The sequence below is a fragment of the Colobus angolensis genome, unplaced genomic scaffold (assembly GCF_000951035.1).
Source record: "Colobus angolensis palliatus isolate OR3802 unplaced genomic scaffold, Cang.pa_1.0 Scaffold57, whole genome shotgun sequence".
Classification (NCBI taxonomy): domain Eukaryota; kingdom Metazoa; phylum Chordata; class Mammalia; order Primates; family Cercopithecidae; genus Colobus; species Colobus angolensis.
In genome coordinates, this window is record NW_012119265.1 from 8,733,970 (window position 1) to 8,758,761 (window position 24,792).

The 24,792-nt window shown below is 33.9% G+C and overlaps 1 protein-coding gene across 2 annotated transcripts in view; it reads left to right on the plus strand.

Annotated features, from left to right (window-relative positions):
• PPM1A (protein phosphatase, Mg2+/Mn2+ dependent, 1A) overlaps window positions 1-23,546 on the plus strand; it is a 52,709-nt gene extending 29,163 nt beyond the window's left edge. Inside the window, exons 2-7 of one of the 2 annotated variants that reach the window (XM_011961932.1) lie at window positions 1,395-1,481; window positions 7,491-8,344; window positions 10,122-10,239; window positions 14,308-14,416; window positions 15,895-15,952; window positions 16,968-23,546. In XM_011961932.1, the coding sequence (XP_011817322.1) occupies window positions 7,511-8,344; window positions 10,122-10,239; window positions 14,308-14,416; window positions 15,895-15,952; window positions 16,968-16,997 (1,149 nt within the window). In that variant the 5' untranslated portion in view covers window positions 1,395-1,481; window positions 7,491-7,510 and the 3' untranslated portion in view covers window positions 16,998-23,546. The remainder of the gene's footprint in view (window positions 1-1,394; window positions 1,482-7,490; window positions 8,345-10,121; window positions 10,240-14,307; window positions 14,417-15,894; window positions 15,953-16,967) is intronic. The other variant, XM_011961931.1, reaches the window with a different exon arrangement.
• The last annotated feature ends 1,246 nt before the right edge of the window (window positions 23,547-24,792 follow it).

The window sequence follows — 24,792 nt, forward strand, 5'->3', positions numbered from 1 at the left end:
CTACAGGCATTCACCACTATGCCCTGCTTATCTTTTTTAAAATTATTTTTTTCAGAGACAGGGTCACGCTGTGTTGCCCAGGCTGGTCTTGAACTGCCCTCAAGTGGTCCTCCCGCCTCAGTCTCTCAAAGCACTGGTACTGCAGGCATGTGCCACCATGGTTCTAATCATTTTTAAAGCAACAATCAGTGGGATATTTCAGCTCCAAATGGGAGAAAAATTTCCAAAGATTAGCCTTTTTTTTCCCAGATTTGCTACAGTTTTGTTAATGTGCTTATTTCTCATTACCATAGATAACTTTGAGATGGCTGCCTTGGATTACAAACTAGAATTTATTACTATTTCACATAGCTTGGGCAATTAAGTGTAGTTTATGTAGCCTAAATTATCCTTCATAGAGATGTAGCTGCAAGGGTTATGCATTTCTTCTTTGAACCCCAGGTATGCAGTATATTGCTTAATACTCTATTGTTCAATAAATGTGCATTCCAGAAATCAGCTGACCATTTGTCCTTATTTTTGAGGACAAAGTCCATACATATGTAAGCATTAGTGAGCAATGTAGAATATAAAGATTTGGTAGCAGTAGAGAGTTTATGGTCTACATCTCACTGCAAATAATTTGAATATTGCCATATTATACACTGTGACCTGTGCTGTTTGTTAACGTTGCTTTTCCCCACCTTCCTGAAGGAGCTTGTGGTCTCTTACTATACATTTTTTTCTCTTTGGATTTCCCTTCAGCCTTTAGATTTCTTATCTCTAATGCAAGTCTACTCTAGATTTTTCTCCCAAATGTTTAAAACCAAACCTATTATCTCAGTGGTCATCTAAGGTCCTCTAGTTACCAGCATCCACCCTTCTTGGAATGCCTGTTTAGTAGTGTTCTTTTGTTGCATTAGTAAGAATCACTGTGGTATTATTTGCTAAGAGAATATAATTTTCTCCACGTTTTATGTATCTATGTCCTTTGTTTATAGAGCCTGGAGGGGTTCTCTATTAGGCTATGTGTCCCTAGGTAAATAGAAAAATATACTGTAGATTTTATTACTCAACTTTTTAAGGATTTTGCTCAAATTGTCATTGAATAACTCTTGTTACTTTGGGGTAACATGTTGTTTAGGGATTTTAACAACAAAATATATCGAGCATTTAAAAAATTATTATTATTCACTATAATTCTGAGTGGATTAAACCAAATGACCAGGTTCAAGACTCTACTATGAGTTCAGCTTTGCTTAGTAAAAGGCAGTGGCTGAACATTAATTAATGACTTCTTGGCCCAGCCTTAGAATTTTTCAATTTAGAAATTAGTTTGGTTTTAAAAGGCACAAAATATTCACAAAATTTTCTGATTATGTCAAATATTAATTCAGTCTTATTTTTTGTCATAGTACTTTGTTTTGAAAAGTTCAGATCAACCGATAATAGTAGTGCTGTGATGAAACTCAGCTTGTAGTCAAGAATAGATTTATGACTAGGTGAGAACTAAAATTTCTCTCAGAAACTAAAAACTTTCATGGACAAATTGAATTCCCTTGGGATTTACTGTTTATGGATATATGCCAATTTAATTATTGGACTAAATAAAATATTCTTTAGTAGTCCACTTACGAAGATGACTGTGTAAGCATAGTATTTGCAAGTAAGTACTTTTTGGTATTATATTTATATAATCAGCTCTTGTATCCATGTAGCTTATAGTTGGCTGCTTCACCAGGACTCTACAAATTATTCAGAACCCAAGGAGGTAAGATTTTTATATTGCCTATTTTCAGTATGTGAAAGTCCAACCACAGAACTATTAATTTACCCTTGACTATGTCTTTACAGTTGCTATGGGACTAAACGTAAAATTTTATCAGATGGTTACTTGGTTTGTTACATTTTTATATTCTAATATACTGTATATATTTTTTAAAGTCTGGGGTTTGCTTTTAGAAAGTATATTCTATCTTTAAAGAATTAATCATTTGGTAGTTTCGTGTGTGTATCTGAAAAATAACTACTGTACTTCTTTATAAAAGTGAGAGTAAGGTCCCTAGTTGAGGTTGGAATCTAGATGTGGCTGTGTATGTAGGAATTAGTAATTAAACAGTGTCTGTTTGCTGAGTGCCTCATTTTTGCCAGGCTCTGTATGGGTGCCTTGCAAGGCATTGCCTCATTTAAACCTTACAGCAGCATTCAGAGGAAAGTATTAATATGCCCACTGTACAGATGAGGAAGTTGAGGAATGCTTTACTAGTAGGTGTCAAGTGTCTTAAGCATAGTACCTCCCTCCTCAGCCTCCCTCCCTCATCCTAGTTAAGGGAATTGAGACACAGAGATAAGGCAATTTGCTGTTGACCTTCAACAGATGGCTCAGTTTCATCTGTGGCTCAGTTTCTTCATGAGTAAAACAGGGTACCTATCTTTTAGGATTGGTGTGAAGATTAAAGCAGTTAATAGATATACAAAACTTTAGAACAGTGCTTGACCAGTAGTAATCTCTCCATCAATGTTAGATGTTATTATTAAGCCTGTGACCACCGGTTATCTCATGTAATTGTTCAGAGATAAAAATGTAGGCTATAGAAAAGAATAAGGAGGAAAGCCAGGCTCCTAATCTAATATAGAAGTGAATCTTAAAGTAAAAGACAATCCTATGTGCTTTTAAAAGATTTCATGGTCTGCTTTTCTTTGGCTCCCAGTTTCTTTTTTTCTTTTTTTTGACTTCTTAGTACAGGTAACTTTTGAAGGAATTCAGCTTACCTTAGATGAACCAAAGAAAAGCTAAAAGCAGAGATAATTTAGAAAAACTAAAGCAGATACTGTGTTCCTAAATTCCCTGTTACTGCTTCAAAGTCCGGGAAACACCAGTTGCAGATACAGTTGTATCCCGTTGTGTTAGATCCTTTGCTGAAGCCATTCTCTTTTCTTTGTCCTCCCAGAGAGAAACTAGTCATTCAACAAAGACTGAACTTCTTCTGTGTGTTAGTTAGGCTGTGCTCCATCGGCTGGGAAGACACCAGTGAATAAAACAAAAAGTCCCTGCTCTCATGGAGCTTACAGCCAGTATTCTGAAGTTGTCTGTATTCGTCCTATCCTTGTTTTTATACTTTCACCAAATATGTGTATAGAATTGTTTTGCTGTCTTGTTCAGCATATTGTCTTCTTTTGTTTTTTAGGAATAGCTATGTTTATGTAATTAGATCTGTTTTTGATAAATTGTATTCTGTTATTTATTCATTCTACCTTCTAATGAGCAGTTAGGTTATTTCCAGCATTGACTATTATGGTTCTCCAAAAAGATCATTGAACATGTCACCTTGGATGGATGGATGGGAGAGTTTCTTCAAGACAGCATGTTTCATACTTTTTATTGTGACCACAGTAAGAATTATATACACCTCAGCTTAGTAAATACAAATATACACTTGGAAAAAGACTTCAAGAAACAGTATTTACTTACTTTTATCACTTGGGATGCACTCTATTTTGTTTTGTTTTGTTTTCTTGAGACACTGTTTCACTCTTGCTGCTCAGGCTGGAGTGCAATGGCATGATCTTGGCTCACTGCAACCTCCACCTCCCAGGTTCAAACAGTTCTCCTGCCTCAGCCTCCTGAGTAGTTGGGATTACAGGCGCCTGCCACCACACCCAGCTCATTTTTTGTATTAGTAGAGACAGGGTTTCACCGTGTTGGCCAGGCTGGTCTCGAACTCCTGACCTCAATTAATCCACCCACCTCAGCCTCCCAAAGTGCTGAAATTACAGGCGTGAGCCACAGTGCCCGGCCTATTTTATCTTTTTAAAATGCAGTTTACACGCAACCCAACTGATTGGGTTGTGTGTAACTCATACTGATTAAACTGGTTTTATCACCCATATTCATTATTTTTAAAACATTGTTTTGAGATCTACAATTAGAAGTGGAATTGCTGAGTATTTGCTTAAGTGTATCTTCAGCTTCTTCAACTAGCTGTTGCCAGTTGCATTTCAGAGTGGCTGAACCAATTTAAACTCCTGTCAGCACTCTGGGGGAGTTCCTGTTTCTCCACATTCTGATCAACTCTTGATTTTGCCAGATGGATGAGAAATGGCATTTGTTTTAAATGTGCCTTCCCCTATTTACTAATGAAGTGTTTAAAGTGTCTTTTAAAGTATATCATGTAGAAGTTTAATTTAATGGTAATCAGAGCTGGCAGCAAGGAGGAAATGTTGTGATTGATTGCCTCCTCTGGCAGAAAAAATGGTGTAATAATCATGTAATGTCTATATTATTTATAATGTGCTAGACACTATAATTTGTGCACTGTATACATTATTTCATTTAATCCTCATAAGAATCTTGTAAGGTTAGTGCCTTCTTGTATACTTTTTTTTGTTTTTGGAGATGGAATCTCGCTCTGTCACCCAGGCGGTAGTGCAGTGATGCGATTTCAGCTTGGCTCACTGCAACCTCTGTCTCCCAGGTTCAAGCCATTCTTCTGCCTCAGCCTCCCAGGTAGCTGGGATTACGGGCATGCGCCACCATGCCTGGATAATTTTTGTATTTTTAGTAGAGTCGGGGCTTCACCATATTGGCCAGGCTGGCCTAGAATTCCTGACTTTGTGATCTGCTCACCTCGGCCTCCCAAAGTGGTGGGATTACAGGCGTGAGCCACCACAACCGGCCACCTTCTTATATACATTTTATAGAGGAACAGATGGAGAAAGAGATTCAGAAAGGTTCAATAGTCACACTGTTACTAAGTAGTAGAGCCAGAATTTAAACTCACGTTAGTCTAATTTTATAACTTATTTTCTTCAGTACTTCATGCTATTGGTGAATTCTTAGAGGAAGAAAGTTTCTCATTACTATTCTCTTCTGTTGGTTTGTCTCTTAAATGTGTTTAAGTTTTTGGGTTTCACTCACATCTCTTTTTTTCTTACCCTTTCTCAAGATAGTGAGGTCTTTCCTCTGTAAAGCTTCACCTTGTTTCTAGTCTAGGATAGTGGTCTTGTAACCTAGGATAGTGGTCTTGGTTAGTGCAATTTTGGTTGATTATTTCTTGTTGGCCCTTAACGTGCCCCCATCTTCTGCCTTAGGCATTGCATCTAATCTTTTCCAGCAGTTTGCAGTCTTACTGTGTCTCAGAATCACATATGAAAATTTAAAAATCATAGATACCTAGGTTCCAACCCTACCCAGGAAATTCTGATTTGGAAATACTTATTTTTCTGTTGCACAGCCATGGTAGAGACCCATTTTCTTAGGGGTTAACAATGCTTTAGAGTCACACAGACTTGAAGTAGAGCCCTGATGCCATTAAACTTATTAGTTGAGTGATCTTGGCCAAGTTATTTAATCTTGGCTAAGGTTCTTCATCTATAAATTGGAGATAATATTATTACCTACCTTAGAGAGTTGTTGAAGAAATTAAATGAAGTAATGCTTGTAAAACACTTACCAGAGGGACTTAGACTACTTCTTAAACATTGCCTGCTAACAAGGTGTCATTATTACATTATCCTTTATCCAATCAAAATACTTGCCTTTGCAATGTGTATCAACTTGATGTCAGAAAAATAATCTGATAAATATCACCATAAAGGATGAATGATAGCTAGTTTTCATTACTTACCTTCCATTAGTTGAACTGTACTAGGAAGCAGAGGCAGATGGTTTTATCATACCAATCAACCAGTCTTTTCTGCTTATGTATCAGTTTGGACCTACACGGAAAATGAAGGGGAAAACAAATGTTTTTCTTTCCTTCCTAGGAGGATTTTCTTCTTGCCCTTTTTCTCAAAGTTTCCTCTCTGAGCTGAGTATCATTGGCATCATCAATACCCTAGTCTCAAAGCTGCATAGTGATTTACCTAGATACTTTTCTCCACCATTATTCCCTACTACCTAACTCCTCTTCACCTCCATTAAATTTCTGTTCGTCATGCTATCCTTCTTTCGGATTGCCTTTAGTTCAATTGTGACTTACTTGATTGTTTGAACCCAGGTCTCTACATTTCTAAGCCATTGTTCAGGTAAGGGCCAAGGTAAATTCTGACCAGCTGTCTTTTTGCCTTGTGTGGGCCCATTCTAGACCAGGGAGTGTTAAATTTTGAGTATGGGAAAGGATTTGATTAGCTGAGCCTTCAGGCTTGTAGCAGGGCTGTCACTAGACCCTTTGATTTTCTTTATATACCTAATGGTCATAGAGTATAATAATAGTGGTACATGTTATTACTATTTGATTAATAGATTACTAGTAGTAATTGTGTTATATATGTATATAGTACACTTTGTTATCTGTATATATAATTGCTTGCAACTTGAAATTTGAGGCTAGAGCATTTATAGTAATTTAATAACTTACTGACTTTATCAAAGACTGAAAAACTTCATGGAAAAGGTAGAATGTAAGCTAGACTTAAAAGGATAGGTGTACTTTTTTCTATAAATAGAAAGGATGAGGCAAGAGTTTCCAGTTAAGGAAACTGACATGAGCAAAGGCTTGAAGGAGCATGCAAATTTGGAGCATTGTGAGTAGATTATTTTTTAGGTTTTCAGAGTTCATGCAGTGACAATAAAACTAGGGAGTTTGGAATCAAGCTTGAAAATCCCTGAATGTTCAACCAAGATATTTGAATTAGAAGGTTTTTTGGGTATGTCATGAATTCGTTTGGCTTTTCTTGATTGATACGTGTACAACTTAATCCGTAGCTTACACATGTTCATTGTATCTTTAAACACTTGGCCTGGTTCGTTTAAGTTGATGGCGACTGCCAGGGCTCCTTTCTGCCTTCTCCCCTTTATCCCAGTGCTTTAGTTTTTTTCTGCCTTTTTGTCTGTTGTGCGCTGTGCTTCATCAGGCTTTCCCCCAGTTCCTCCTTGTTAATCTCCAGATTCCAAGTCGGCAACACAATGAATGTCTGCTTAATACAAGAGTTTTGAATTCGTAGCTTACACATGTTCATTGTATCTTTAAACACTTGGCCTGGTTCGTTTAAGTTGATGGCGACTGCCAGGTCTCCTTTCTGCCTTCTCCCCTTTATCCCAGTGCTTTAGTTTTTTTCTGCCTTTTTGTCTGTTGTGCGCTGTGCTTCATCAGGCTTTCCCCCAGTTCCTCCTTGTTAATCTCCAGATTCCAAGTCGGCAACACAATGAATGTCTGCTTAATACAAGAGTTTTTAATCCGTAGCTTACACATGTTCATTGTATCTTTAAACACTTGGCCTGGTTCGTTTAAGTTGATGGCGACTGCCAGGTCTCCTTTCTGCCTTCTCCCCTTTATCCCAGTGCTTTAGTTTTTTTCTGCCTTTTTGTCTGTTGTGCGCTGTGCTTCATCAGGCTTTCCCCCAGTTCCTCCTTGTTAATCTCCAGATTCCAAGTCGGCAACACAATGAATGTCTGCTTAATACAAGAGTTTTGAATTCCTGCATATCTCTTTCACTTGTTAAAAAGATTGTTTAGTACATATTTTGTTGATAAGACAGTTATTGACTTTCCTGTTTCTCTTCCTTTGCAGACCTAGAGGATCAAGACATAATGGGAGCATTTTTAGACAAGCCAAAGATGGAAAAGCATAATGCCCAGGGGCAGGGTAATGGGTTGCGATATGGGCTAAGCAGCATGCAAGGCTGGCGTGTTGAAATGGAGGATGCGCATACGGCTGTGATCGGTTTGCCAAGTGGACTTGAATCGTGGTCATTCTTTGCTGTGTATGATGGGCATGCTGGTTCTCAGGTTGCCAAATACTGCTGTGAGCATTTGTTAGATCACATCACCAATAACCAGGATTTTAAAGGGTCTGCAGGAGCACCTTCTGTGGAAAATGTAAAGAATGGAATCAGAACAGGTTTTCTGGAGATTGATGAACACATGAGAGTTATGTCAGAGAAGAAACATGGTGCAGATAGAAGTGGGTCAACAGCTGTAGGTGTCTTAATTTCTCCCCAACATACTTATTTCATTAACTGTGGAGACTCAAGAGGTTTACTTTGTAGGAACAGGAAAGTTCATTTCTTCACACAAGATCACAAACCAAGTAATCCGCTGGAAAAAGAACGAATTCAGAATGCAGGTGGCTCTGTAATGATTCAGCGTGTGAATGGCTCTCTGGCTGTATCAAGGGCCCTTGGGGATTTTGATTACAAATGTGTCCATGGAAAAGGTCCTACTGAGCAGCTTGTCTCACCAGAGCCTGAAGTCCATGATATTGAAAGATCTGAAGAAGATGATCAGTTCATTATCCTTGCATGTGATGGTATCTGGGATGTTATGGGAAATGAAGAGCTCTGTGATTTTGTAAGATCCAGACTTGAAGTCACTGATGACCTTGAGAAAGTTTGCAATGAAGTAGTCGACACCTGTTTGTATAAGGTAGCTAGACTTTTTAAAAAAACATAAAATGATTTTATGTCGTATTAATCACTACTCTAGTATTTAATCATCTTAGAATCTATAATTCTGAAAACTAAATTTTTGGCACAATTGTAGGATTCTGTAGGATACTGTTCACCAGTTATGAAAATATATCATAGGAACACTATGCAGAAATAAATTACCCAATTACCTTATCTGCAAGAGTTATAAGCTGAATGTTTAGTCTTACTACTTGAGCTTTGTAATAATGTGGAAGATTATCAAAGGTAAAAAGATTTTATCAGAATGCATGTTTTGAAAGAAAGAGGGTGGGGAGGGTTAGGCCTCAGTGTCTATAAATGAAAAGCATTTTAGAGTTTTAGTATTTTGACCATGTGATATCTCAGTACATTTATGATATCCTAATACTTTGAAACTAAGGTTTAATGGGTCTGTAGCACTTAAAAGAGGAATGTAGTGATCATTAGATGTGATGTAATAGAAATAGCCTTGTACATGGAGTCAGAAGAACTTAATATGAGAATGTATGGTTTTAGGTAAGCTATTTAAACTCTGAATAATCAGTTTTTTTCGTCATAAAAAGGGTAAGACATTATTATGTTGTCTGTTGGGGTTGTCAGGAGGATCAAATGGGATAATATACATAGGTGAGCTAGCTCAGCCCCTTTATTTTACAAATGAGGAAGCTGAAGCCAGAGAAGGTTCTACAAACTTTAACGAGTCAGACAGACTTGAGACCAAAGCTTACCTCTATTACTTTTGTACTCTACATTCCTGAAGAAATTGTTCAATCTCTCTCAGCTTTAAAATGGAGATAATAGCATCTTATAGGACTGTTGAGGAATTAATAAGCATATGTGTGTGTGTGTGTGTGTATATATATATATATAATGCCTAGTTTAGCATATAATACATGCTACACCCTTTCCTAGAGATATTATAAATGACTTGTACAAGGTTTTATACATTGGTAGCAGCATTAAGACTAGAAAATCAAGCCCTTGACTTGGATTCAGTGTTTTTTCTGCCACACTCTCTTCTGTTTTGTCAATAATGCTTATTAACTTATTCTTTGATTTTTTTTTAAAACAAATGTTGACTTTTTAAAATTCTTAGATATATTTGATACTCAAATATTTTAATTACAGCATTTGAATACTTAGATGTCTTTAAAAATGAATGTAGTTCCTAAAAGTTGTCAGTTTTTTAAATTATACAAGTTAAAAGCTAGTTTATAAACCTTATATGTAGTTTTACCTCTTATTTCATATTTCTACTTATGAAGCAAATGTATTAACCCCACAATTTATAATTTATTTTAAGTGTCATTTTATCAGGTACGTGTAACTGCAGCTCAAATCCTATTGTAAACAATGCCGTTAAAATTTTCTGTCATGTTGTATGAAATGAATGTGTGTGTACATGTATGTTTGTATTAGGTATCACTTCAAATTAAGTCACCAGTAAATGTTTACAAATAGTATTGTTTTATAGAATTATAAAAAATTATCATTACAGTGTGATTAACCTGTAATGTTTCTCTCCTGTCTTTTGGAGTATTGGTTATACTGTATTCTCTCTATACTGTTCGGGGGAGTGGGAGTCACTGCACACACACACATGTGTGCGCGTGCACGTACATATATATAATTTTTCTCCCTAAAAGTAACATTTTCACTAGAACAAGTATAGCTAATTGGTACAGCTGTAAAGGTTCTCAAGGCTTTGAAGAGCAAAAAGAAAACTCAGATTTCTCAAATTTTTTTCTTCCCAGGGAAGTCGAGACAACATGAGTGTGATTTTGATCTGTTTTCCAAATGCACCCAAAGTATCGCCAGAAGCAGTGAAGAAGGAGGCAGAGTTGGACAAGTACCTGGAATGCAGAGTAGAAGGTGGATCATTTAACAAAAAATAAGTAGCTTTATTAAAGAAAAATCTTCAACACAATCAAACTTTAACATTTTAGTTTTTAGATTTTTATGTGTCTTTGACATCTAGTGTCTAGTGTACGAAAGTGGAAAAGGACATTTCTGTAGTAACTGTTAAGATGTATGCAGTTGTCCTATCACAGTTATATTAGAAATAACAACTAGCGTGGAAAGTAACTTACATTCTGTTCAGGATACTTTTGTTTTAAAAGGCTAAAATGTTTATGTGCTCTAAAATTCTTAATTCACTGGCATGAGTAATTTTATGCCAGGAAAATCTGATTTGTGGTTTATTTAATTACAAAGAGATTGTGATAGTGATAATTTGAATACCATCTTTCTATGAAAAGCTGTGTATATTAATTCTTAATCTCTAGGGCCTTTTTTCTATAACTTGAAAATCACAGACTTGTCATTAGCAACTTTATATACACAACTTTAAAAAACTTGCTTTAAACTGTTTCAGAGCTTCTTACCTAAGTCATAAACTGTCTCACCTAAACAAGATAGACCTCAATAAAAGACATAATATTTCTCCACCTGGCAGAAAAGTAACTGCCGAGTAAGATTAAGAAATGTTGGGCATTGCTGCAGTATATTTCTCATAATTCTGCAGAGACTTCCAGTTTATTGCATATATGCAGTAAGTGTATATATTATGCAGTTTCTCAAAGCAGAAAAACTTGACATGACTTTTATAGTGTTAAAACGTGAAAATGCTGGTGAGCTGGGATAGGAAAAAAGTAAGAAAAAAATTAAATTTAAAAAGTAGCGTTAAAATGCATTTTAGGTTCCTAATGTTGTTAATTTGCACATTAAAGACCTCTCTAATCGCATGCAAACATTGACCTGCCACACCTACATCCCACTGTGCCTGCATTATTAAAATTACTATTCACTTTAATTTTGTTTTTTCCCTTTTTACTGTTTGATACCAATCATAATCAGTCTGATACTAGAATCATGATTGGTTTTGTTCTTTAGTACTGTCTAGAGGCTACAATTTTGTTTTTATTGCCGTCTGCCACTTGATAGTCATACATCTAGTATGTGTTTGTACTATTTAGTATTGCATTCATTGGACGTACTGTTCAACGAATTTGTCTCCTTACTGTTACCAAGAGTTTTGGAATTTTTATATTTTAAATCATTCAATATAAATTATAGGTATTATAGTAACATTTTAAGATATTTAGAATGCTACAATCATTGATTCAAACTGTTGATTAGTGGGAAAATATAAATTCGTAAGAATAATATGTATAGGGATAAGTTGATATTTAATGTATTGGCACTTTAACTTGGGCACATATGTTTTCTTATTGGTTTAAAGAAATAATAAGTATTTTAATATTTTTACTATGAAATGGGATCCAATTTTAGAAATGAATTGCTGCTTTTTTCTTTAATGTGTACTCTTTAAGTTTTAGATGGAATTATGAAATACTCACTTTACGTAATTTTGTTACAATAATAAGTTTCATATTTCTTATCAAGCAAGAGTTGCCACCTGGACAGAATTTACATTGATACTCAATATTTTTGATATGTTAAAGTGTTATTATACTTGTACCATTCAGTTGGAGATTGTCATAAATTAAATATGGTATTTTTAACTCAGATTTGATGAGACTGCAACTAGAGATTAAATACTACATTAAAATTGCTGCTATTTTAAAACATAGAATGTAACTGTTTGTATTGTAAAAGTTGTTGTATGTCCTCAGTGAAAAATACTGCCTTCAGCTTCCAAAGCAGGCACCCGAATGCCTTTTTCTTTTCTCTCTCTCTCTTTCTTTAAATACATGCCTTCACTAGATTGCTGTGACCTACTAAACCTCATTTTATTTGCTTGGAACATTTTTGGCTTCTCTGTCCACAATATAGAAAAGGAAAGGCCTTCCAGCTCTCCTTTTCTCTTATTTGTTCCCTTCTAAATACTTGACTCTCTGGGGGTGTGAAAAGATTCAGCTCATAATTTATACTACTATTAATTTTATGGTCCTTCTAAGCCAATTTAAAATTATACTTTTATGTATATATTTTCAAAATCTTTGCTACTGACTACCTTAGCTTTAAAGTTGCTAATTTGGAGATAACTGATAGAATCCCTGAAGCTTGGTGGAGGGGGAGTGGAAAGGAGCAGAATGTGTTTGTGTATATGTATGTGAAACATGGATCTTCTATACATAAATATTCTTTAGAAGAAGCGTTCAGTCTTTACACTTCTAAGTAAAACGTATAGATAACAGAAATTAAAGGAATATTTCTTAAAATTCATTTCTTTTCTTTTTTGAAAGCAGACAGAATCAAGGCTAGTATAGTATGAATGGTCAGGTAGTTTAAATGTGTTGTCCCATGTGGAATAGGAGATATTAACTGTTTTTAAAACTTTACATTATTTTTTTACGAGAATTTGTTTTCCTGTAATTTTCTTCACAGTTAAAATATCCTAATTTATATTTTAACAAAAGAGATGTAAGATACATCAAGTATAGATGATTCAAGGTAATGTTTTTTAGACCTGAAACCATTATTGATTCAACTTATCATCAGTGTTTATTTCTATTGTATCTAGTTATCTATCCAAATAATTGTATTGGCTTAGTGGAGACTGTATGTTAAGTGTATTAGTTTTAGATTGTGAAATTGTGCAGTTTAGGTAAACATCAAATCCCTTTATTTTTGTACAGCAGATTTCCAGCATTAGAACCATGTAGAACAAATATACTAGATGTTAAAGATTACACAATAAAGGAACTTGGCAAACCAAATCTGAGATCCTTGCTTTTTGTTCAGATTTAAGACTTTTTTTTTTTTAAAGGCAAAAAAGTAATAGATGGTAAAAATTTGGCCTTTATTCTAAAAGGACAGTTTGAACCATTTAAAGAAATATTATGGGTAGCCATGTCTTCTTTAAAAATTTTGAGGCCTGATTGAAGGATGAATCTTTATATGCATTGTTATTTTCAAAGGTATTTACAAATTGAGAAGCAGAATGATGATTTCTTGCTCCACTAATGACGAAGAAAATACCATTTGTTACTGTAAACATTGAAAAACAAAAACTCAACAAAACTTGAACATATAACTTACAAATAGTTCTGACTTGAATTTGCATGTGGAGTATGTGTGCTAAAACTGCAAGTGAAGACTTTTTATACTTAGAGGAATAGTTTTAGAGTTCTTTGTAAGGTTCTTTGTTCATAATTTTTTATATTCTGTGATGTGAATAACAGTATGCATCTGCACAGCAGCACTACAGATCATATTGCTGTGCCCTTTTAATAACTGGATATTTTAAAATTCTTTTAAATGCAGTTGTATGGTTTATCAAATGGTTCTCTTTTTAAGCGTTGTATAAGGATATTTAGGCCTTTTCTATTCAAGGCTTTGTTCAAGTAATCAGTGAAGGAAATGGTATTATATATCTATACAGTATATTGTTTAAAGATACTTTAGAGAAGAATTAAACTGAGACAGTGATGTTCAAGTATATAATCTGTGGATGCTATTTAAGTATCATTTTACAAATATAAATATATACATAAAATAATTGAGTTAGTGTATAATCTATAAATTCCCCTGTAATTAAGGGTTATTATTTTCAAATCTTGAAATTGTTTGTTTTTTAAAATTCCACGCAGTATATTATATAGGGCAAAGTTCAGGAAACATGTTTCCAGTCTAAAGAGAGAAGTGATGTAAGAAGTAACTAGTTGACATCTTAAGAAAAGATATTCTCACTTGTGCACACATATCCTTGATTATGTAATATGCTGATTTAACATGAAATTTTTTCATATTTTAGTTTTGATTTGAAGTTAATCTTATGTGTCATTTTATGCATTTTTTGTCATAAATCTTCAAAGGTCAACCTGATTTTTTTTTTTTTTTTTTTTAATAATACCAGATTAGAAATATCTCAGATGTGGTAAATGCCATCTTTAAAAAGCTAGGTTATCTTTATTTCAGTTTTCTTTTTAATTAAATTTGGATAACACTTACAAAGAAAGTACTTCTGATTCCCAGAAATCATAAAGAAGCAGGGGGAAGGCGTCCCCGACTTAGTCCATGTGATGCGCACATTAGCGAGTGAGAACATCCCCAGCCTCCCACCAGGGGGTGAATTGGCAAGCAAGTAAGTTACATTCTGTACACTCTTACGCTTTATGTCAGTGTATGAAAATGTTAGGTATTTATTGATAAAATGTGTGTTTACCTAATTTCTGAATTGATGCATTTATCTGTGTTTTAACCTGTGATTTCAATTTTTTTTTAGTGTTAGACTATGTAGAGCTTGTTTAGACTTAGATATCAGTATCATTGTAACTAATTGCAGTGAGGGTTGTCTTTATTGGAAGTTTGATTGGCACTGATTTCCTCATAGAGTATAAACAAGATAATATACTGAAAGAATTTTTAAACTAAATTACATAGCACTACATTAAAAATTTACAAAATTCTAAGTGTCATCGTTAGTAGTAGTATAATTTGATTTGGTCAATCCCTGAGTAACTTAACACCCTGAAAATTCCTTTTCCTCTTATGGACGATGTTTCTATGTCTGATTTTCCCAGTGTTTTTGGTTGTTAATTGCTGGTTAGTTGGTTTTAGGTGTCAGGGAAGAAGAATATATTTCTTGTCTTTTCCCTTTCCACTTCAGTTCATAGAATTGGACTACTTTGTGTTAAATATTAAGCTTACATCTTTACATAATAAAGTGGAAAATTCAAGCAGTTCCAAGGCTTAAAACATTTTACCTCAAATATCCATAGAATTGACTTACAAACATAAAACTTTCAAATACCTTTGGCTTGAATTTGGATATAGAGTAAATGTGCTAAAACTACAAGTGAAGACTTCTTGTACTTACAGTGAAGATACATTATTGACTAATTTTCTCGATTCTCTACCGTGTTTTGCAAGTGTGACCATGCTCTTTGTAATCACTAAATAGTGATTGTAGAACTTCCCGTTTGAAGCTTTTATTTCTTGGAAACTTTTTTTCCATATGGCTTTCTATGAAACGATCTATAAAATTACGTCAAATCAACTTTGGAAGTAGGGAGACTATAACTTGTAAATACACTACAGATTTTTAATAAAGTGTTACTCAAAACTAATTCCCAGACTTGTCATGGAAATGTCTTATTTGACATTTCAGTTTTAATAGAACTATTAAAAAGGGCATTAAGAAAAGTAGAAGCTTTAATGTAAAGTATACTCTGATTCTTCAAAACTGTAATGCGACTCTTACCTAGCTTATGTTAGTATTATATCTTAAGAATGGCATTGCCATTGATGACTCATAACCATTTAAACCAGTTCAAATGGAGATAGACTATATAGACTTTTTTTTTTTAAATGTGTAATTTTTAGCCTTCTATTAACTGGGTTGGTAGAGTGTTATAAGATGTTTTAGAGTGAACTCACCTCTACTTAACATAGGGGCCCAAATATCTTAAAGTGAGGGTCACTGTTGACAGCAAGAAATAGAACTAAAATAATTTCTGAGTGTAAGATTATCTTAGAAATTTTAATAAACACCTGGCTATGAGTTACTAAGCAGTGTTTTGCTTTCTGAAGAATTAATTTTCTGCATTTTTTTACACTTAGGAGGAATGTTATTGAAGCCGTTTACAATAGGCTGAATCCTTACAAAAATGATGACACTGTAAGTAGCATTTTAGCTACCTTTGCTTTCCCTTCCCCTCCACTCTAAATGCATATCCTTCCTACCTGTTTTTGCAGAGCTGTTCACTGTACCCATTCTCTTACACACACCCCTGATTGATTGCTTTGAACTCTGCTTGCTCTGATCTCTCCTGCACCACAGTTCTAGTGATTGAGGACATAATCATGGTGAGTGGTCACCTCTCTCAAAAAAGAAGAAAGTCCTTTTGAATTATTCTGGATTTTTTAAGTCTTTACAAGCGGTCAACTTCAGAAGGTTTGCTTTGCCTCCACTAAATGGTTTTTTTTTTTTTTTCCCCCGAAGTTGGGACTATCTCTACTCAGAATCTTGTCTTATTCTGAGTTTTGTAAGCAGCTGCAGCAGAACTTCAGAATGTTTGTCTCCACTAAATAGTTTATATGGTTGGAATTACCTTTGTCAGGAATCCCAAAGTATACACTTCACTTAAATATTACAGACTTGTTTGCATAAACAGACATTAGAATGCCATACTCTCCAGTTAAGTGTTCTATTGCAATGCTGTTGTATGATGTTTATAGAAAAGTGATAACGTAAAAATCACGTGGGCACAGCTCTGAAATATTTTATGTATTGCATTATGAAGCTTCTTCACATCTCATCTTACTTGAGTTCTTAATCTTTTCTGATGCAATAAAGGTTTATAAAAGTGGTATTCTAAAACTGTATTGGATTTCATTAAAGAAAAAATTCTTTTTAATAGATTTATTGATTTAGTAATACATTTGGTCAGCCTCACCATAAAACCATATTTCAAATATTTTCCAAAAACAAAACAAAGGATTAACAATTCTTTGAACAGATTAAACATTGATATTTCATATATACACATATATACTTATATACTTTAAAAAACATTTATATTCTGAAAGTCATCTTTACAGAACATTATCTTTCTCCATTATTCAGAAAGTATGGTGTATTTTGGCACTGCTAAATTTTAACGTTGTTCCTTGTTTTGCTTCCTTTTATAAAGGACTCTACATCAACAGATGATATGTGGTAAAACTGCTCATCTAGTCATGGAGTTTACCTTCACCTCCAAAGGAGAGTACAGCTCAACTTTGTTGAACCTTTTAACATCCATCCTCAACTTTAAGGAAGGGGATATGACATGGGTGAGAATGATTACATCAGAGAACTTCAGCAGTACAACAGCTAGCCCAGAACTGATTTTTTTTTTTTTTGTAAATTTGAGACTTATGTAAACGTGATTTCAAACCATAATTCATGTTGTAAATCAGACTCCAGCAATTTTTGTTGTATGATTTTGTTTTTTTGTAAAGTGTAATTGTCCTTGTACAAAATGCTCATATTTAATTATGAACTGCTTTAAATCACTATCAAAGTTACAAGAAATGTTTGGCTTATTGTGTGATGCAACAGATATATAGCCGTTTCAAGTCATGTTGTGTTTGGACTTGGAGTTGGAACAGGGAGAGCAGCAGCCATATCAGCTAGACGCTCAAATGTGCAGATGATTATGGAAAATAATCTCAAAATCTTACAAAGCTGAACATCCAAGGAGTTATTGAAAACTATCTTAAATGTTCTTGGTAGGGGAGTTGGCATTGTTGATAAAGCCAGTCCCGTCATTTAACTGTCTGTCAGGATGTTCCTTCGTTGTTTCCATGAGTATTGCAGGTTATAATACAGTGTGTTCGTAAGAATCTCAATCTTGGGGCTAAATGCCTTGTTTCTTTGCACCTCTTTTACAAGTCCTTACATTTAATTACTAATTGATAAGCAGCAGCTTCCTACATATAGTAGGAAACTGCCACATTTTTGCTATCATGATTGGCTGGGCCTGCTGCTGTTCCTAGTAAGATATTCTGAATTCCATTTTATCAATAAAGCTTGATTTAACAAACAAGAAATTTAATCATGTATGTGTAATTCCTCTTTTACCCCGGCCTTTTAAAACACTGTGCCATTGTATGAGACGTTTCTCATAGGGAAAGATGTTAGTCTCTTTTAATTGGACAACACTGTTACTCAAGGCATAGATGAAAGTGTTTCCTTCCATTAGAAAGACTAAAAGATTTAATTTTTGGTTGTACCTTAATCTGTTTTTTAAATAGTTTCTTTCAGGCTGCTTATTTTTCATTAAGATGTGTATCAGCTTGGATTAGCCTCAGTTTAATTAAAATAATTGTCAAAGTTTGACAATCTAACACTCTATGGTAGGGGTGTGTGTGTGTGTTTGTGTGTGTTTGCCCGTGATTTTTAATTGGCCCATGTCTTTAGAATCCAAGTGGTTAAGATGTATTTGTGATTTGAAATACAGCATGTTGATAATATTTAGCCGTTGGCCTTTACAAATAACTTTCAAAGCTTAAGGAATTGTAGATGTAAAAATAACCTAATTTAATTTAGGCTTAAATTCCTCTGATTAAGCATGTGAAAGTAAGTTTTAAAATCTGTCACATTGAAAAGATTACTGTTCCGTGCCCTTCTGTATTTTTGTCTCTTTAGGTTGAATATTGTATTTATCACCATGTAATCATTCAGTAGGCAGATTCCCACTAGAAAACTATTAAAATGTAAGACTAAAATACAACATTGAATACAAAATCAAAACTTTGTGTATAAAAACCAGTATAGTCCATTTTGTTATATTTGTTTTTTCCCTAAGTTGGAAATATACATATTTGTATATATAGCCTTAAAATTAATGTAAAGTTAGGGGAGTAGTGGGGAAAGTAATGTGAAATGTCTCAGATTTAAGTAGTTAAATACCAGCAAAATTTTTTCATTATCCCTCTTATTTTGTGAGGTGATTAAATGTAACTTAATTGTATTTAATTTATATCTTATTCCAGCATGAATGAAGAAAAACTGAAGTACTATTTATATTTAGGAATTCATCAGTTGAAATTACAGAACCAATTCCATACTTACAATAAATACTTAATGTCTAAATCTGTGGTAGAGTGCGAAGTATGATAATGTTCTAAGTTATGGCTTTGCAAGTATCTAAATGTGCATTTAATGAATATCAGTGCTTGTATTATAGACTTAATTACCAGACATGCTGGTACTGAAAGCTAAATCCCTATGATAACAAGCCAGTTCCTTAATATTTTAAGTAGACTGACAGTTTTAGTTCCAGAAATTGCAAAACTTTGGACTGTGTAATCTTTTGAGATGCACAACTTAAATCACAAGTAGAGTATGTGATGGAAAGCTATATTTCAAACCATAACAGCATATTTACGGCCTTTTTTTTTTTTTTGAGTCTTTAAACAAGAGAAAATTAAAATATTCCTGTCAAAATTATTAGTATTGAAATTAGGCTTGGAAACAAGGGAGAACTGTATTTGAGTGATCTGAGAAGACTAAATCTTTTCCACATGAATCAGCACTGCCATACTAATAATTTTTTTACTATAAAAATACAGGAAGGAAGTATACATTATAACAGCAGATTGTTCCTGATTCCTGGAGGTAATAGTGGGGGAAACCAACCGTACGTTTTAAAGGCACTTTTGCACCTCTACTGTGCACTTCATTCTTGTACCACTTAAATTCTTCACCCTCATCCCCTTTTTTTGTGCTAATTAGCATCTCAGGGCAATGCCTCAAAAATGTTTGATGTGTTCTGTTCTTTGGAGGGAGAAAGTTCTTGTGTGATGATAATACAGTACTCAAAATATACTTTTATCACTTAAATGTCTTATTTGCTGCTATGAATAGGAAATAACATTTTGTATAGCAGGCTTTGTTTTACCCTAATATTAAAAAATTTCACTGACCTTTCTTTCATTGTTTTAACAGGGTAGAATCTCCTAATTTCCACTTTCTTGGGAATATACTTTTATAGACAATAGAAGCAGTTATCAATATTAGCGCTTACTTTAAAAAATGAAAGTGATACTTAATTCAACTTTGGAAGTATCTCAAACACTTACTTTATAGTGCATTAACTTGCTTCTAGAGTACTTAATGCAACTGCTGTAGCCACTTAGTTTTTTATACTAATCTCAACATTAAGAAATTTGGATGAAGTAATAAATTAGTTATGTAATTCAAGTAATCTGAATTACAGCAGTACTTTTAGTGATCATTCATATGACCATATATTAACTCAGCTAATAACTTAGTTTTTTTTACAAAATGTTTCGAGTATTATCGGTAAAACACTGTTCTAGGCTCAGCACCTTGGGACTGTAAAGAAATGAGTAGATCCTTGGCTTCAAGTTTACATTTGGACAATTTATAATCTAGTGTATGTTAGTATTATAACTGGATCACTCATCAAAAAAAAAAAGCTATTGCCCACCCGTTATCTACCAGGTACTTAGCTAATCAAGGCAGGTCCCTGCCCTAAAGAGCTTGTTTATAAACTTCCTTTACTCACCTGAAAACTTTTCTCCAGTTTATTTTCTTGTCTCCGAAGTTAAAAATCATTCAGAAGAAAATTTTGCTTAGCATAAGAATAAAATTGGACTGAAGAGGCTTAAGCCCATTCAGTATGCTTGCTTGCATTTATCGAATGGCCTTTATTCTTCCTGCTGACAGCAGTAACTCAGAGGAATAGGTAATAGATTTCTGAAAATTCTCCAGCCATGGAAATGTAGGTGGGGTTTGAGTTTAAGGCATTTAAAAATGTAAATATCTCTAGCTAAATTTATCTTAGGTAGAACTCTGTGTTTTTGTAACACACTGCCAGTGTTATTGTCAAATTGTAGCCAAATTATTAATATGTTTTAATATTTTAAAATAATTTCACTGCCCATCTTTACTGGACAAACTCATTTGGAGTTCAACTTACGATTTCTGAAAGAACTGATGAAATTGGGTACTGCTTTTTTTCTCCACTTTTTGTTTTATTTTAATTTTGAATTTCATGGTATATACTTCTAGTTCAAACTTGGCTGTTTGTACAGTATTAGGATTTTGTATTAGAAAATATGTGTAAATATCTTAATTGTTTCTCATTTGAGGTTTTCCTTCTAAGGGACCTTAAAGAGTTTTATATACTTTTGCTCACAGATACTGCTAGTGAGATTACCATTTTTTCAATATCTAGTCTTCTAGTTTTTCTTTTAGGCATTAGGAAGCCTTCTTAAGAGTTCAAAATTTTGGAAGCCTAATTTGGTGTTACTTCCTTCAGTTATGTGCCATGTGTTTTGGTTTATATATGTTTTAAATTGTATATTACCTTGGAATATGCTTGAAATATTTAAGAATACATTTTCAAAATGTATAATACTGTATTGTTTTGTTGATCAAAATAATGAGTCTCAGTTAAATGTTAGTTATTACTGATAGTCAAAACGCTCAATAGAAATGATGAGAGGCATTGGTTCCAATTCATTGTCAAATGAACATTTTGTAATTTTGTTCACAGATTCCCTTTCAGTTGTTCTGTATATTAAGATAGTGGCTTCTGCTCTCACTGTTTTCCTATTTATATTACTAGCAGATAGGAGTGCTAATTAGAAAAACTTATAATGGTATTGAAATTGCAGTTGACAACTTATATTTTTATGAGATGGAGAAAAAGGATTGTTTAAGTTGATAATGTTGACTTTTTTTCTTCCTTATCCTGCACGAAATATTGCCCTGGTTTCCTCTACTTTCCTCTTGGTGTTTCTCTTTTTTGCAAACAGAAACAGGACAATTCCATTTTCTTGAGCAAGAAAGCTTAGTGTGTTACTTCATCAAGGCCAGCTAATACTGTGTTAAACCTGGCTGAAAATGAGAAAACTTGGGAGATGGAGGAATGGGGAAATGGCAGTGGGATAGCTAGGGAAGAATTACTCTTAATTGTTTTAAAAGCCATAGGAAAGTCTTCTTTGTACCTGGCTGTAAATTTATAAGAACGATTGTGTCACATAAACCAACAAGAATCAACCTTTGCTGCTTCAGAAAATTTGATTTTTCCAGCAAGGAAATTAATAAGAGTTACTGATTCTTCGCCGTAGAAACAACTGAGAAGAATTAATACAGTGTTTCTTCACTAGAAAACCCAACCCTTCATTTCTTTTCATTGCTCCAAAACCCAGTTTTCAACTAATGGTTTTCTCATTAAACTAAATGTTTAGAAAAATTGTTTAGAGTTTTTCTTTTTCTTTTATATAGTCCTCCTGATCCAGTATAAGACTATTTAGTAACGTGCATTTGTATGGTACTATCTAAAGTAAGTTAGATTGATGTAAGAGATTGGGTAGCTGCGGAACAAAATTAGTTATATCCTAATTAGGTACAGTGAATGACACAAAATCATTTTAGCAATGCTTAACCTTTTGGGGTCACAGGCCTTTTGAGACTGATGAATCCTAGGGACTCCTTTACCCAGGAAAATGCATATATAACATACATATCTCCCTAAAGTTTACAATATTGTAGTGGTTCATGGAGACCCCATGGTTAAGAGCCCATTCTAAAGTACAGTAGGGCATCATCCCTTTTCCTGCAAAGCCCAAAAATATATTTCAAGGGCATGAAAATAACTTGACTCTATTTTAAGGAATTGTTTCACTCTAGAGGTAGATGGGGGGCCTGGCTAGAATCTGACATTAAAATGCACCTTTTTAAAAATACTATATTTGGGGGGAAAGTGATTAAAAGGTGAAAAAAACATAGTATTCAGAAGTTTTGGACATTAATGTCTTTCTCTAAGATTTGCCACTTTAGAAATTCAATAGAAAAGAGATAAAACAGAAATTTAATGTATCTGGAACATTTTTGGCCTTCATAATGCAGATATACTATGTTAACAAGTAATACATTTACCTGTCAGATCTCCAGGTTTTAATGTTTTGAGCTTTCTAGTATTAGAATTCATTAAATGTTTAATTCAATTTATATTCTAAGGAATTAGGTTATTTACGTACTAATTCAGGATGTTAAAATAACATCCAACACGGACAACCACCACCAATGCACAGAGTTAATGAGATTCCTAAAATATAGTAAGTACAATGTAACAAACAGAGTTTTGCATTTGTTGCCAAAATCAGATGTTTAATTACAGCTTATTGCCATTTGTGGGACTTCTGGAACATAGAAACCATTGTCTTACCTGGTTCTCCCTTGGCTAACTTAATAGCATATCTGCAGGAAAGTACCTTGTTTGTAGTGATATGCCCCAATACTGATTGATTTCACTCTTGAAATGAGTTATATCACTTAATTTGTATAAACGTTATGAGTGGAGAGATATGTACATGTTAAAAGCATGTTGCATTATATAGAGATTCAGTTTTTAAACTCTATAAATGTTAAGACTAATATAATTGCAGAAATATTTTTCTTAACTACAGTGTGTAACAAAATTCTTCATAGCAACTCACCCACTTTGCAGTTTATGTGATCCACACTTTTTAAAGAAATTCCATAAATGTATATTTTGTATTATGTATTATTTCCTGGTCCAAAGAAAATATGTGAATTCAGTTCTAACTTGAAGAATGTACTGTTTATTTTCAAGTTCATTGAAAAATTGCATTCAGCCTGCTAATGGTTGCAGATTGTATGTTAGATGAAAAGTAGAAATAATTTCTAGTTTGCAAAACTGGTGCCACTAAATAAACAGGCAATTGCATAATGTGTGTGTATTTATGGTTGTTTAATATTGCAAGCAGCATTTTTATTCTAAGAAACCTGGAAAATTTGAAATTAGTTATTGGAAGACCTTAAAAGATTTTTTTTCAACTGAGAGATAAATCTGATAGAATTTGAACTAGATTTGTTCCTTCCTGATTTTAGGAAGTTTACTGAAAGCCAAAAAGTTTCAGTTGATGGTTATTGTCATGAAACATTCCAGAAATAAAGAAGCCAGAGTAATTTATTTTTAGTAAGAACATTCCCATTTGTCGGTCTTCTAATAGATGATTACTCCCTTGAAGAGTTGAAATTGGGAATTGGGAGTGGTCTGGGAAAGGACTTCCTCACCTAGTATCTGTGGTATAGTGCCTGCTTCAAAATGGCACTTTAATGTGTGTGTTTTTAGGATGCAGAAAGGAGGTGTTTATTTCCTCTACCAATTCTGATCATTGGCTATATTATATCCTGTGTTCATGTCTGAAAGTGACTTACAGGTTTAATTGATTCTAGTCATGGCTTCCATAATTAGAGAATTTTTAGAGTTGAACTGTTAATTAAAGTGAAAGTCTGTGAGCCACAAGAGCTCATTTTGTTTATTGTAAAATGTGTAATGGAACAGTAATGAAGCTTCATAACCAAAGGTAAAACGTCTTAGAACTTAGTAAGATTAAGTAAAGCAAATAAGGTTTTATTTGATTTATATGTAAGTGGAACCTCTTCGCTCGTCAAATTGTATCATTCAGTTTTGTTCATGGGTTTTTTTAGGGTTGGGTTCCCCCTTCACCCCGCTTTGGAGCTTTTCTTTTGAATGTCGAAGCTACTTTAAGTTGTTTTATTTCTTTTTTCTTAATTTATTACTGAGAAACTTATATTGGAGTGCCCTTCTCTTTTTCCTTTTTATCAATTAATAGTTCAAATTAAATTTCCCATCACTCAATAGCTCAGATTAAACTTCCCATCAAGTCCAATTTTATTATAGTTGAAAAGTACTATATTTTTTAATGAATTACGCTGGGAAATTGGTTTGCATGCCCTCTATAGAACGTTGCTTACTTGCCACAAAACCAACAACTTACCAGATGTTGGTAAAAGATTTTGCTCTTCTGGCTGCCTGTTGTTTACATGAGCATTGTGTGTATTTCTTCTGATACCCTATCTAAGGTGATTCAGAGTGCCTGAATAGTCAATTAGCTAAACATTCGACCTGTTTCTGTGATAGTTTAGAAACATGTTTCTGTGATAGTTTA